This window comes from Eriocheir sinensis, chromosome 29 (genome assembly GCF_024679095.1).
Source record: "Eriocheir sinensis breed Jianghai 21 chromosome 29, ASM2467909v1, whole genome shotgun sequence".
NCBI lineage: Eukaryota > Metazoa > Arthropoda > Malacostraca > Decapoda > Varunidae > Eriocheir > Eriocheir sinensis.
Window position 1 is genome coordinate 1949581 of NC_066537.1, and position 15088 is coordinate 1964668.

The window sequence follows — 15088 nt, forward strand, 5'->3', positions numbered from 1 at the left end:
CCCCATACACTGGTGCCCCTGACATAGGTAGCTCCCCATACACTGGTGCCCCTGACGTAGGTAGGTCCCCATACACTGGTGCCTGTAACGTAGGCAGCTCCCCATACACTGGTGCCCCTGACGTAGGCAGCTCCCCATACACTGGTGCCCTTGACGTAGGCAGCTCCCCATACACTGGTGCCCCTGACGTTGGCAGCTCCCCATGCACTGGTGCCCCTCACGTAGGCAGCTCCCCATACACTGGTGCCCATGACGTAGTAAGCTCCCCATACACTGGTGCCCCTGATGTAGGCAGCTCCCCATACACTGGTGCCCCTGACGTAGGTAGCTCCCCATACACTGGTGCCCCTGACGTAGGCAGTTCACCATACACTGGTGCCCCTGACGTAGGCAGCTCCCCATACACTGGTGCCCCTGACGTAGGCAGATCCCCATACACTGGTGCCCCTGACGTAGGGAGCTCCCCATACACTGGTGCCCCTGACGTAGGCAGATCCCCATACACTGGTGCCCCTGACGTAGGCAGCTCCCCATACACTGGTGCCCCTGACGTAGGCAGATCCCCATACACTGGTGCCCCTGACGTAGGTAGCTCCCCATACACTGGTGCCTCTGACGTAGGTAGCTCCCCATACACTGGTGCCTCTGACGTAGGCAGCTCCCCATACACTGGTGCCTGTGACGTAGGCAGCTCCCCATACACTGGTGCCCCTGACGTAGGTAGCTCCCCATACACTGGTGCCTCTGACGTAGGTAGCTCCCCATACACTGGTGCCCCTGACGTAGGTAGCTCCCCATACACTGGTGCCCCTGACGTAGGCAGCTCCCCATACACTGGTGCCCCTGACGTAGGCAGCTCCCCATACACTGGTGCCTGTGACGTAGGCAGCTCCCCATACACTGGTGCCTGTGACGTAGGCAGCTCCCCATACACTGGTGCCCTTGACGTAGGCAGCTCCCCATACACTGGTGCCTGTGACGAGGCAGCTCCCCATACACTGGTGCCCTTGGCGTGGCAGCTCCCCATACACTGGTGCCCCTGACGCGTTGGCAGCTCCCCAGACACTGGTGCCCTTGACGTAGGCAGCTCCCCATACACTGGTGCCCCTGACGTTGGCAGCTCCCCATGCACTGGTGCCCCTGACGTAGGCAGCTCCCCATACACTGGTGCCCCTGACGTAGGTAGCTCCCCATACACTGGTGCCCCTGACGTAGGCAGTTCACCATACACTGGTGCCCCTGACGTAGGCAGCTCCCCATACACTGGTGCCCCTGACGTAGGCAGATCCCCATACACTGGTGCCCCTGACGTAGGGAGCTCCCCATACACTGGTGCCAGTGACGTAGGCAGCTCCCCATACACTGGTGCCCGTGACGAGGCAGTTCCCCATACACGTGTGCCCCTGACGTAGGCAGATCCCCATACACTGGTGCCCCTGACGTAGGGAGCTCCCCATACACTGGTGCCTGTGACATAGGTAGCTCCCCATACACTGGTGGCAGTGACGTAGGTAGCTCCCCATACACTGGTGGCAGTGACGTAGGTAGCTCCCCATACACTGGTGCCTGTGACGTAGGCAGCTCCCCATACACTGGTGCCTGTGACGTAGGCAGCTCCCATACACTGGTGCCTGTGACGTAGGCAGCTCCCCATACACTGGTGCCCCTGACGTAGGCAGCTCCCCATACACTGGTGCCTCTGACGTAGGCAGCTCCCCATACACTGGTGCCTGTGACGTAGGCAGCTCCCCATACACTGGTGCCTGTGACGTAGGTAGCTCCCCATACACTGGTGCCTGTGACGTAGGCAGCTCCCCATACACTGGTGCCTGTGACGTAGGTAGCTCCCCATACACTGGTGCCTGTGACGTAGGCAGCTCCCCATACACTGGTGCCCCTGACGTAGGCAGCTCCCCATACACTGGTGCCTGTGACGTAGGTAGCTCCCCATACACTGGTGCCTGTGACGTAGGCAGCTCCCCATACACTGGTGCCTGTGACGTTGGCAGCTCCCCATACACTGGTGCCTGTGACGTTGGCAGCTCCCCATACACTGGTGCCTGTGACGTTGGCAGCTCCCCTTACACTGGTGCCTGTGACGTTGGCAGCTCCCCATACACTGGTGCCTGTGACGTTGGCAGCTCCCCATACACTGGTGCCTGTGACGTAGGCAGCTCCCCATACACTGGTGCCTGTGACGTAGGCAGCTCCCCTTACACTGGTGCCTGTGACGTAGGCAGCTCCCCATACACTGGTGCCTGTGACGTTGGCAGCTCCCCATACACTGGTGCCTGTGACGTTGGCAGCTCCCCATACACTGGTGCCTGTGACGTTGGCAGCTCCCCATACACTGGTGCCTGTGACGTTGGCAGCTCCCCATACACTGGTGCCTGTGACGTTGGCAGCTCCCCATACACTGGTGCTTGTGACGTAGGCAGCTCCCCGTACACTGGTGCCCCTGACGTAGGCAGCTCTCCATACACTGGTGCCCCTGACGTAGGCAGCTCTCCATACACTGGTGCCCCTGACGTAGGTAGCTCCCCATACACTGGTGCCCGTGACGTAGGCAGCTCCCCTTACACTGGTGCCCCTGACGTAGGTAGCTCCCCATACACTGGTGCATCTGACGTAGGTAGCTCCCCATACACTGGTGCCTCTGACGTAGGCAGCTCCCCATACACTGGTGCCTGTGACGTAGGCAGCTCCCCATACACTGGTGCCCCTGACGTAGGTAGCTCCCCATACACTGGTGCCTCTGACGTAGGTAGCTCCCCATACACTGGTGCCTCTGACGTAGGTAGCTCCCCATACACTGGTGCCTCTGACGTAGGTAGCTCCCCATACACTGGTGCCTCTGACGTAGGTAGCTCCCCATACACTGGTGCCTCTGACGTAGGTAGCTCCCCATAATATAAGAAAGCTGGAAAGAGTACAGAGAGCGACAACTAAGATGGTACTGGAACATAGGGATCGGACTTATGAGGAGAGACTCAATAGCATGGGGCTCACAACCCTGAAGAGAAGAAGAGAAAGAGGAGACCTGATAGCGGTGTACAGGGTGGTGAGCGGAGTGGAGCATTTGGACAGAGAGGATCTGTGTGTGTGGAACAAGAGAGAAACGAGAGGGCATGGAAGGAAGTTGAGGGCAACCACGTGTAGGTGAGATATGAAAAAGTTTAGCTTCCCAAACAGAAGCATTGAGCTATGGAAAAGGCTGGAGGAGGAGGTGGTTTGTGCAAGAAACATTCATGATTTTAAGGAAAAGTTGGACAAGAGCGGATGTGGAGACGGGACAGCGCTAGCGTAGCTCCTTTCCCGTATGTCACAACTAGGTTAATACAACTAGGTAAATACACACACACACACACACACACACACACAAAAAAAAAAAAAAAAAAAAAAAATCGGTCACTTAGCTCTGAGTTCCTTGCGTAGGGGAATGGCTGGCTGTCTCAAGAGAGACCCGCAGCAGCAGACCAAGAGGTGAATTACGCACACACACACACACACACCTACAGGATGATGCAAAATATAAGGGTAGCATACCATTATATAGACAAGGAAATGATGAAGAAAATATGAACAACACTGAAACGACCAAAACTTGAATATGCTGCAGTTGCCTCACAAAAAGAAGAATGTCAGAAAGTTGGAAAGAATACAGAGAATTGCAACTAAAATGGTCCCAGAACTCTTGAATATGACATATGAAGACAGATTGAAGGAGATGGGCTTAATGACACTGGAACAAAGAAGGGAGAGAGGAGATCTGATCACGCTGTATAAGTTAGTAAATTAGTTTGATGAGGTGGATAGAGATGATCTCTTCTCTACTGCGAGAATGCAGGGGCTGAGAGAACATGGAAAGAAACTTAATAAAGGAACCTGTTTGAGTGACTTGAAGAAGTATAGTTTTCCACATAGAAGTATTATTTGCGGGAAGAGGTGGTGGAGGCGAGCAGTGTCCATCAAATGAAGGAAAGTCTGGATGAATGTAGATATGGAGACGGGACTATTAGAGGTTAGCTCAGGCCCTGTAAACTACAAATAGGTAAATACAAATAGGTAAATACACACACCGTCAAACTGTTGAACAGGGAAGACGCGCCGCTCCCAAATACCTGTGCTGGTTTTCGTCTGCAAGCCTGGGTTGTGTTTTTGCGGGGTCTGGGAGATATTCTGAGTTGGGCCTGTCTCCTATTTGAGCTGGTATAGGATGAGTGGGGGGGTGAGGAAGGGGAGTGGCAGACACCGAAAAGAAGAGGAAGAGGAACTGGAACACGAACGAAAATACGAGAAACAGCTATGGGGGACAGTGAAAGTGAAGACGATTGCTATGAAACTACCAAGGCTAGTTTTTCTGGATTTAGTTGTAATTAAAGTCAGCTTTGTACAAAAGAGTGTTGTTGATGGAGAAGATATTAAACAAGTGGATTGGAAAAGTAAAGTACATTGAAGAAGAGGACACACAAGGTAAGAAACTGCTAAGTGATCTCCAGTCAGGAGTACGCAGTCTAGAGGACGCAAAAAAGGTAGTTCAAGAAAATGAGGAGTTGAGAGAGAAGTTGGCAAAATATGAAAAAAACGATGAAGGAAGGCCTAGGAGTTATAAGAAAGGAAAATAAACACCTGAAAGCAATAGTGGACAAAAGTGAGAGAAAATGTTGGGTGAAATGAAGACCTGGAAAGTAGAACATGAAAAAACTAATGTTAAGGAAGTAATTGAAAAGCAACTGAAAGAAGAGAAGAAAATGTAGAAAAAAAGGTGGTCAAGGTTCTGAAAAACAATGAAGATTAGTTAGGGATGTGGCCGACAAGAAAAAGTGTAATAATATTTGGAATCAAAGAGAAGAATATAATGTATAAACCAAGAAGGGAAAAGGAGGAACTAAAATCAGTGAAGGACTTACTGAAGAACCTGAATGATGAGGAATTACACAACCTTGAGGAGGAGGTGGAAGAGATCGTTAGGCTGGGTCCTTATGTAGAAGGTAAAACGAGACCAGTGAAATTAAGATAAAAATCCCAGCAGGTAACAGGAAATATTGTATAGAATAACTAAGCTAAAAGAAATAGATGAATGTAAGGAAATATATATAAGGAAAAATAGAAATGAAGAAGAAAGGAAAAAATGGAATGAAATGAAAGCAGAGGTAAAGGAGTAAAATAGTGCAGAACAGAGGAGGAAGTAAGTAAGTTATTTTGGAGAATCTTGGGAGACAGGGTAAAAAAATGGTACATAAGGGAAAAGCCATAACTGATGAGAAACTAGACAAAACTGGAACAACTAAGGGTTTAAGTGTGATGTATACCAACGTAGATGGGATAATACCTAGAAAATTGGAGTTACAAGATTGCCTAAAGGAAAAAGAACCCAAGATTGTGTGTTTAACGGAAACAAAGCTAAAAGAGGAAATTCAAATAGTGTTAAACAATAACTACAACCACAAACACATGGATCGAATAACAACACACACACACACACACACACACACACACAAACACCAGACTCATTAGGAACCATTGCAGATGTTTTTGACAAACAGAAATGACTGCACCATTTCTTGAGTGTGTTAGAACGTATTTGGTGAGTGGCTCACATGAACCAAACCTAGCTCTTGGCAAGAAGAGAGAAGTCGTCTTTAACACTGCTCTCTTCTTGCCATTGGGTATGTTTGGTTTGTATGAACCACTCATCAAATAAGTTCTAATACACTCTAGGAAATGGTGAAGCCATTTTTGTTTGTGAGAAACATTTCCCATGGCTCATGATGAGTCTGGTGTGTGCGTGCCTGTATGTGTGTGTGTGTGTGTCTTTGTTTTTACTCGTTTCACATGTTTATGTGGTCGGAGTCTAGATGGGTGGGTTGGCCGCTCATGCGCGGTAGTGACAATGAGAATTGGCATGGAGGAACCACAGGCATGCCACACCCACAACAGCTTCTTCCTTCCATTTAACTGCAGCAACAAGTCCATAACTTGGGTAATGGCAGCACAAGCCGCGACAGCCCTTACTTTTGCCATGTAGATACAGCGCAAGTGCTTTGTTTACGTTATGGATGTGGGTATGGGCAACTGACCTTGGCCATGTGTGAGGCACACCTGGAAAATTTGGATTTGCCGGTTGCCCAAGCTGCCGTCAACGCGGTGGGAAAAAAAGGGCCCAGTGTGACACCAGGTTACGGACAACTGACAACTCGCTCCCGGATGGACGCACGGGCATTGCCAGTAGCCACAACGGTTAGAAGAAAACGGCCAGTGAGACACTGCCTTAAGGCAGCGAGGCCGCTGACCGGGTGAGTGCTGGCAATGGCGTCATCGGACTCCCAGCGAATCACAGGTGTGTTTTCAGAGCTCAGCCAATCATAAGGCTTCATCTGTGGCTTTAAAACAACCCGTTCTCTCTTCCTTTCTCCATGGTACGTATTTTGAGATAACAAGGGAGTAAAGGAGGAAAAGAAGTGAGCTTCAAGGGGCAGCATGAGCCAAATATAATGGCGCCACTATAAACAGTTGCCTGCACCATGACGGGCTCAGGGCCGACCATCAGGCCCAGATGGATAGTCTACTGGCACCATAGCCCACATGTGAAAAACAAAACAAAAAACAACAACCATGGGTCGGAACAGATAAGCACTTTTTTCAGTGCTTTCAATACCTCAAGTTTCGCGATCCTTGAGTTGAGCGCTATACCTTCGGAACGAAGCGAGCGCGAAACTCGAGAGGGTACTGTACATGCATACAGTACATACACACAATACACATACATCAACACACATATACATACATAGACATACATATATCCATATATATACACATACACATTCATACAAGAATGATACTAAATAATTACAATAATATAATAAAGTATGACTATTGTTCATAACTTTTCAGTAACAGTGATTTGATTTTTCCTTTGAATACATTAATTGAAGTAAGGGATTTGATATTCTGTGGGAGGCTGTTTCAGTGCGTGACGCCCCACACACTCACTGCGCTGAGCCTGGACAGTGCGGCAGTACGGTACTCTTAAGTCATTTGGTCGTCTTGAGTTGTTGTTGTGAGACAGTGGGTGGAATATGTTTATGGGGTAAACATGTAACGCTTTGAACACAAATAAACACGTCTGTATTATATATATAATACTATTATGCTTCTCATATTCCAAGTCACTGCTCATAAACCAAGGCATTTTTGTGGGATTTTTTTTGCTTATAAATCAAAACGCTTGTAGACTAAGGCACTCGTAAACTGAGGTTTGACTCTACCTTGGTAGCATAGTTCATAACAACAGTGGGCCTCGCCAGGAAGTCTTACGGGGAATTGGCTTGGCTCACAGTGTTACAGACTCGCTCAGCACAAGTAGTATATGGCGTTGTCTACCTCTGTGCAGAAGACAAAGATCCGAATCTTCAAGTCTCTTGTGCTCCCTGTCTTACTCTATGGCTGTGGGACATGGACACTAAATGGAGACTTGGAGAGGCAGATTGATGCCTTTGGTAATAATTGTTTATGCAGAATCGTGGGATATCGCTGGAATGACTTTTTGTCAAACTGGCAACTACGTTTTTTATTTTTTTTAATTTTTTATACAACAAAGGAGACAGCTCAAGGGCACACAAAAAAGGAAACAATAATAAAAAAACGCCGGCTACTTGCTGCTCCCAAAAAATAATCAAAAGAGGTGGCCGAAAGAAAGGTCAATTTCGGGAGGAGAGGTGTCCTGATACCCTCCTTTTGAAAGAGTTCAAGTCGTAGGCAGGAGGAAATACAGATGAAGGAAGATTGTTCCAGAGTTTACCAGTGTGAGGGATGAAAGAGTGAAGATGCTGGTTAACTCTTGCATAAGGGGTTTGGACAGTATAGGGATGAGCATGAGTAGAAAGTTGAGTGCAGCGGGGCCGCGGGAGGGGGGGAGGCATGCAGTTAGCAAGTTCAGAAGAGCAGTCAGCGTGGAAATATCGATAGAAGATAGAAAGAGAGGCAACATCGCGGCGGAATTTAAGAGGTAGAAGACTATCAGTAGGAGGAGGAGAGCTGATGAGACGAAGAGCCATAGACTCCACTCTGTCCAGAAGAGCTGTGTGAGTGGAGCCCCCCCACACGTGAGATGCATACTCCATACGAGGGTGGACAAGGCCCCTGTATATGGATAGCAATTGCGCGGGGGAGAAGAACTGGCGGAGACGATACAGAACGCCCAACCTCGAGGAAGCTGATTTGGCGAGAGAGGAGATATGAAGTTTCCAGTTGAGATTTTGAGTTAAGGATAGACCGAGGATGTTTAGTGTTGAAGACGGTGACAGCTGAGTGTTGTCGAAGAATAGGGGATAGGTGTTTGGAAGATTGTGTCGAGTTGATAGGTGGAGAAATTGAGTTTTTGAGGCATTGAAGGACACAAGGTTCCTTCTGCCCCAATCGGAAATGATAGCAAGGTCTGAGGTTAAGAGTTCTGCAGCCTCCGTGAGACTGATTTGAGGCCTGTTGCCTGCATAGTTCATCAACGCCAACTCTGGCTATACAGGCCTGTGGCACACAGCCCAGAAGCTGATCCTGCTCATTGGGTTGTCTCTGTAAGAGACAATCCTGAGTGGAGGAGGCCAAGGGGACACCCACAAAGTTCGTGGCTTGAGCAAGTCGATAGATCCTGCCAGGAGGTACTCAGGACGGGAAGGTGCCTGCACGGAGACTTACCCAGAGGGACCCCCAGACTTTGCGTCGTAGGGTGGGTGAGGCGACGCTCCCCCCAACATATGCCCCCATTGACTGATTGATTGAATGCACACTGGGCACATTGTGTCATCTGAGTCATGCTGTTATAGCCCTCTATTCATTTCAGCTGAAGGTAACACTTTAGGATAAAATGAATGATTATTCCTGATAATAAATTTGATTATTTGTCACATTATTTGAAGAATACAGATACTTGCCCAAGTATTCAAATACAAATGAAAATACTGGTATCCTTCATATATCATGAGGTAGGCTATCGCGAAGGAGAGGCATTCAAAAGTCTCGTTGGGGATGTGGAGCCCACTAACAGGCTGGGGCCATCTAACAGGCCCCTCAAGACAACTTACTGACACTATAGGCAGTACCTAAAAAAAAAAAAAAAAAAAAAAAAATTTTTTTTTAGGCATCATTGACATTTCTTATGTATCACGGGTGTGTGTTTTGATTGACGGTGATATATTGGTGACTTTCACTCTGATTGGGTTCATTTTAGCGCCTCCCTGTGCTGTGATTGATTGACAGAGACCCCTGAGCATGAAAACTAGTATGAAGGAAGCATGAGTGCTGTAATGAACACCGGAGATCAAACTTGAGCCTTCTGAATAGAAGTCAGGGCAGCATACCGACTGTGTCACAGATGAGCTAAAAGGTCACCGCGCCAGAGGCCACTTCTGCGGCCCATACCTGATGCCCTAGCCCCGCACTGTGGACATGAAGGTGAAGGTGACCCCGCTCACGCTCGTGATGGTCGGGAACGCTTTTAATCAACCCCTTTGTCACATATGGTGTATATATGCATTAGAGAAACTGCAATAACACAATGAAAAACTTCTGTAATGAATGAATTCATGTCCACAGTGCTGGGCTGGGGTGTCAGGTATGGGCCACAGAAGTGGCCTCTGGCGCGATGACCTTTTAGCTCATCGGTGGTGTACTAGCTGGTATACTGTCCAGACTTCTATTCAGAAGGCTCAGGTTTGATCCCCAGCACTCAGTGGTGTTCAATACAGTAGTTTTTCACTGTGTTATTGCAGTTTCTCTAAAGCCTGAGTGATGATCTCTTGATACCAATGCAAGACTCGGGTCACCTGTACAGTACGTAGATCAAGATCAAGATCAAGGCTTGCTTTCCTGCCAAAAGTTAGTCCTTGCCTGGTGATCATGTAAACAAGTGTCACTAATATTGGGGTTATGGCTTACTGGGCACAATGGCCTCCTCCCTCCTCCCACAACCACCACGACAACACAACACAAGTTCCGGCAGCTGCAGAGGAGGTATGGTAACATGAATCCTCGGGGCTGCTTTCTCCAGCACAACAACTGAGGATATTTAAAACTTGCATGCATAGGTATAGCCCCACCATTCCTGAAGACCTGATGGCTGAGGATGAAATTGCTGATGTGACGGTCTGTCTTTCACAGTGATTACTGAGCCACTTAAGGCCTCTTCTATTTTTGATGATCTGTTTCAGGTCGCTGATCTGGTCACAAAGCCTGTGTTCTGTTTACCAAATGAGATCTGGAATCCATTTCAGGTCACTCATCTGCTCATGATCTGCCTGATTAGAAACTGGAGATGGTTTGCAGCAGATGACGCCCACAGTCCTCAGCTGCGCCATGGCTGACCCATGGCTAGTGTTGCGTTGGTGTTTGGAACTATAGTTCTGTAGCCCTGGCTATGCAGCAAAGGTGGCTGCCTGCGTCTTGGTGCGCAGCTGTAGGCATGAACAGACCACTGTGTGACCTACACCAAGGTCTGTGGTGAGTGTTTGAGATTCCTCTTCCTCCTCACTCATCATCACAATATTTTTAGCCTATTTTTTGCAGTTTTCAGCATATTTCTGTCTCAGTATTAACCAACCACCAATACCTTCCGTTGAGGCCCTCTGACAGCACAAGGGGACTTTATGTGTAAGTAAAATATGATAAATAGCAAAAATAAGTAGTAATATGGCCACTGCCAAAGGGGCAGGATGTACAGATCTGCCTCAGGGCATTCTGTTTTTGCAGAGCAAATGCAGACCAGATTCAGATCCCAACCAATGATCTAGAGCTGATCAGAGCTCTAAAAAGAGGTCTTTAGCCATGGGGAACTGATCAGCCACATCCTTGACACCGATCGACATCCCTGTTGTTTTGGCACCATGACTGCATGCCCCATTCAGTCAGTCAACCAATCCCTCAGCATCCCCTGACACCGACATTGACACCCCTGTTACCTCGTAGCCTGAACCAGGACCCCACCAAGAGGTGGTTGACTCTGAGGAGATGAAGCTGATTATTTCCTTGCTGAGTTACTGGCTCACTCGGGCAGACAGGACAGACATTCACCCAAGCCTCGGAGCCCCAAGCCAGAGCATGAGTAGTATGGTGCAGTATGATTCCTTTATCATAATTTGTACCAAAGAAAAAAATTGTACTTTATCTTCATATCATACAATACAAGCATATGTATTGTCTTTGGAGCGTACTAGTACAATAGAATATTGTACTGTAATTTTGTACCTGATGTTGTACCACATGGGGTCAATTGGGAGAGTTGAGCTGAGGCCTAACCTTCCTACTATCCACTCTTAGCCCGGTGACCAAGCCTCTGAAGTCAGGGTTCAGGTCAAGATAGGGTGAGTTGATTGCTGTTGCTACCCCACTGACCTCCCCTCAGGCCTGGTGAGCAGGCTGAAACAGATACACACCCAGGCTCCAGCAGGTGTGGCTTGATACACAAGTGGACAGAAAAATCATTCGTTATTTCATACTGAACTATAGTGTACTCGTGCTCTGACCCCTATGCATCGGAAGGTCACCAACAAGGTGAAAAATTACATTTAAAGTGTTGTACAGTAATGTGCTGTTTTATTGTTCAAATGTTTAGCTGTTTGTGTGTTGCTATTGCCCCTAAAAGTGAAAGGAAAGAGGGAGGAATGGGGAAGATATGGTGAGTTGAAAAGGTCTAGGACAGTACCCTCTCGAGTTTCGCGCTTGCTTCGTTCTGAAGGTATAGCGCTAAACTCGAGGATCATGAAACTCAAGGTATCGAAAACACTGAAAAAGCGCTTATCTGTTTTTTTTTTTTTTTTTTTACAAATGGCCTATGGCGCCGGTAGACTATCCATCTGGGCCTGATAGTCAGTCCTGAGCCTGTCATGGCGCAGGCAACTGTTTATAGTGGCGCCATTATAAATGGCTCATGCTGCCCCCCGGAGCTCACTTTTTTTCCTCCTTTACTCCCTTGTTATCTCAAAATACGTACCTTGGAAAAAGGAAGAAAACAGGAAGAGAGAACGGGTCGTTTTAAAGCCACAGATGAAGCCTTATGATTGGCTGAGCTCTGAAAACACGCTTGTGATTCACTAGGAGTCTGATGCTGTCATCGCCGGCGCTCACCCGGTCAGCGGCCTCGCCGCCTTGGGGCAGTGTCACACTGGCCGTTTACTTCTATCCGTTGTGGCTACTGGCAACTCCTGTGCGTCCATCCGGGAGTGAGTTGTCAGTTGTCCGTCACCTGCTGGTGTCGCACTGGGCCGTTTTCTTCCGACCGTGTTGGCGGCAGCTTGGGCAACCAGCAAATCCAACTTTTCCGGGCCAAGGTTGGTTGCCCGTATCCACATCCACAACGTAAACAAAGCACTTGCCCTGTACCGACATGGCGTCGTCTGCTAAAGTAAGGGCTGTCGCGGCTTGTGCTGCCATTACCCAAGTTGTGGACTTGTTGCTGCAGTTAAATGGCAGGAAGAAGCTGTTGTGGGTGTGGTGTGTCAGGGTTCCTCCGTGCCAGTTCTCATTGTCTCCACTGCGCGTGAGCGGCCAACCCACCCATCTACGTAGACTCCGACCACATAAACACGTGGATCGAGTAACAACAAAGACACACACACACGCACGCACACACCAGACTCATCATGAACCATGGCAGATGTTTCTCACAAACAAAAATGGCTTCACCATTTCCTAGAGTGTGTTAGAACTTATTTGGTGAGTGGTTCATACAAACCAAACATACCCAATGGCAAGAAGAGAGCAGTGTTAAAGATGACTGCTCTCTTCTTGCCAAGAGCTAGGTTTGGTTCATGTGAGCCACTCACCAAATACGTTCTAACACACTCAAGAAATGGTGAAGTCGTTTCTGTTTGTCAGAAACATCTGCAGTGGTGTGTGCGTGTGTGTGTGTGTGTGTGTGTGTGTGTTGTTATTCAATCCATGTGTATGGGTGGGTTGGCCGTGCACGCGCAGTGGTGACAATGAGAACTGGCATGCAGGAACCACAGGCATGCCACACCCACAACTGTTTCTCCCTTCCATTTAACTTCAGCAACAAGTCCATAACTTGGGTAATGGCAGCACAAGCCGCGACAGCCCTTACTTAAGCAGACGCCATGTTGATACAGGGGAAGTTCTGTGTTTACACCTTGGCCGTGTGTGACGCACACCAGGAAAAGTTGGAGTTGCCGGTTGCCCTAGGTGGCGCCAATGCGACGGAAAGAAAAAAGCCCTGTGTGACACCAGCTTACAGATAACCGTGAACTCGCTCCCAGTTGGGCACACGGGCGTTGCCTGTAGCCCCAACAGTTGGACGAAAACGGCCATTGTGACACCGCCTTAAGGCAGCAAAGCCGCTGATAGGGTGAGTGTCGGCGATGACATCATCGGACTCCCAGCGAATCACAAGCGTGTTTTCAGAACTGTCAGCCAATCGTAAGGCAGCCGCCTTCAACTGCGGCTTCAAAACGACCTGTTTTCTCTTCCCGTTCCCCTCTCTCTCTCTCTCTCTCTCTCTCTCTCTCTCTCTCTCTCTCTCTCTCTCTCTCTCTCTCTCTCTCTCTCTCTCTCTCTCTCTCTCTCTCTCTCTCTCTCTCTCTCTCTCTCTCTCTCTCTCTCTCTCTCTCTCTCTCTCTCTCTCTCTCTCTCTCTCTCTCTCTCTCTTGCCATAGCCACAATGTTTGGAGGAAAACATCCAGTGTGATACTTCCTCTTAAGGTAGCGTGCGTGATGCCGATGGTAAGTAGACGTGACCCGTACGTGTCAAAGCAGCGCGAAACTCGGGGTGATAATGCGCGAAAGCTGGGATGATAAGAATTTAGGACTAACCGCGAAACTCGGACAGCTCGAAACTTGAGAGGGTACTGTAATTAAAATAAATCCCATTAATTCTCTTGTTTGGCTAATGCAGTTTTCTTTATCTTGGGGGATTCATGGTCCCAATTAGATGCGATATATGAGGGATAGGTGTACAGTGGATCCTTGGTTCTTGAACTTGATTTCTTCCTAAAGGCTGTACAGAAACCAGATTTGCTAAAAAACTGAAACCATTTTTCCCATAAGAAATAATGTGAAATAGATTTATCCATTCCTGAAGCCCAGATGATTGGTTGTTTAAACCTTTATAACGGTACTTCATGCATAACTTTGTGTTCATATGCTTGTAAAGCAGACTGTAGGCCTATCAGCTGATAAACTAGTGACTGTAGCATGAGCAGTTCTTACATCATGAGCACCACAGGCAATTGAGAGGGAAGCATGGGCCGTGGGGAAGCCAGATTATCGTATGTAGCATATTGTATTTTCTGGTTTCTGACCTAGAGCTATTTCAAGGCAACATTAATAATTTGCGGTTTTATTGATGACTTTAATCAAATACTGTTATTTGTGCGGTATTACAGTTTCGGGTCAAACTGATAAATGGAATGTTTTGAGTATGACCGTGAGAATACTGGCTGGGGTAAGGCAAGCGTAGGGGTAGGGGGGTGGGTAGGAGGGACTGGATTGCTGTGTAAACACACACTCGTGACATGAACGCCTTTTCCGTGTTTGGCTATGATTTCTTTTTTCTGCATTGCATTAGTATAGATTTGTAGCTGTAATGTAAGCAGAAATATATGAAAATGAGAGTTCTAGGCTATCATCATCCGTCCCTCCAGGCTATCATCATCCGTCCCTCCAGGCTATCATCATCCGTCCCTCCAGGCTATCATCATCCGCCTCTCCGTCCTTCCAGTCACAGCATTGCTGAACAGAAGGGAGCATATCCTATGCTAATATTTCATTCATGATTTAGGTTGTGAAAAATGCCCCTAATGTGGAGGTAAAGTCCATCTTCCTTGGTATAAAGTATGGTGATTACTATGTTAATCTTCTCTTGCATATTTTTTTTCTTTTTTCTTGGATTGTCCTTTGCATGTAGTTTGTATTTAAAATTTACCATCAATAAATTGCAGGAGATCGCCAAGATGCGTGCTGCCCGCCGCCTGTGGGCTCATCTGGTGCAGGAAAAATTTGGTCCCAAGAACAAAAAGTCAACCATGTTACGAGCACACAGCCAGAACTCTGGATGGTCTCTCACTGAGCAGGTAGGTTTGTA

The 15088-nt window shown here is 48.0% G+C and overlaps 1 protein-coding gene across 1 annotated transcript in view; it reads left to right on the forward strand.

Moving 5' to 3' along the window:
* LOC127004769 (methylmalonyl-CoA mutase, mitochondrial-like) overlaps positions 1 to 15088 on the forward strand; it is a gene marked incomplete at its 3' end in the record, with an annotated part of 88414 nt that overhangs the window by 51035 nt on the left and 22291 nt on the right. The window contains 1 exon segment of the mRNA XM_050872878.1: positions 14946 to 15077. Within this exon segment, the coding sequence (XP_050728835.1) occupies positions 14946 to 15077 (132 nt within the window).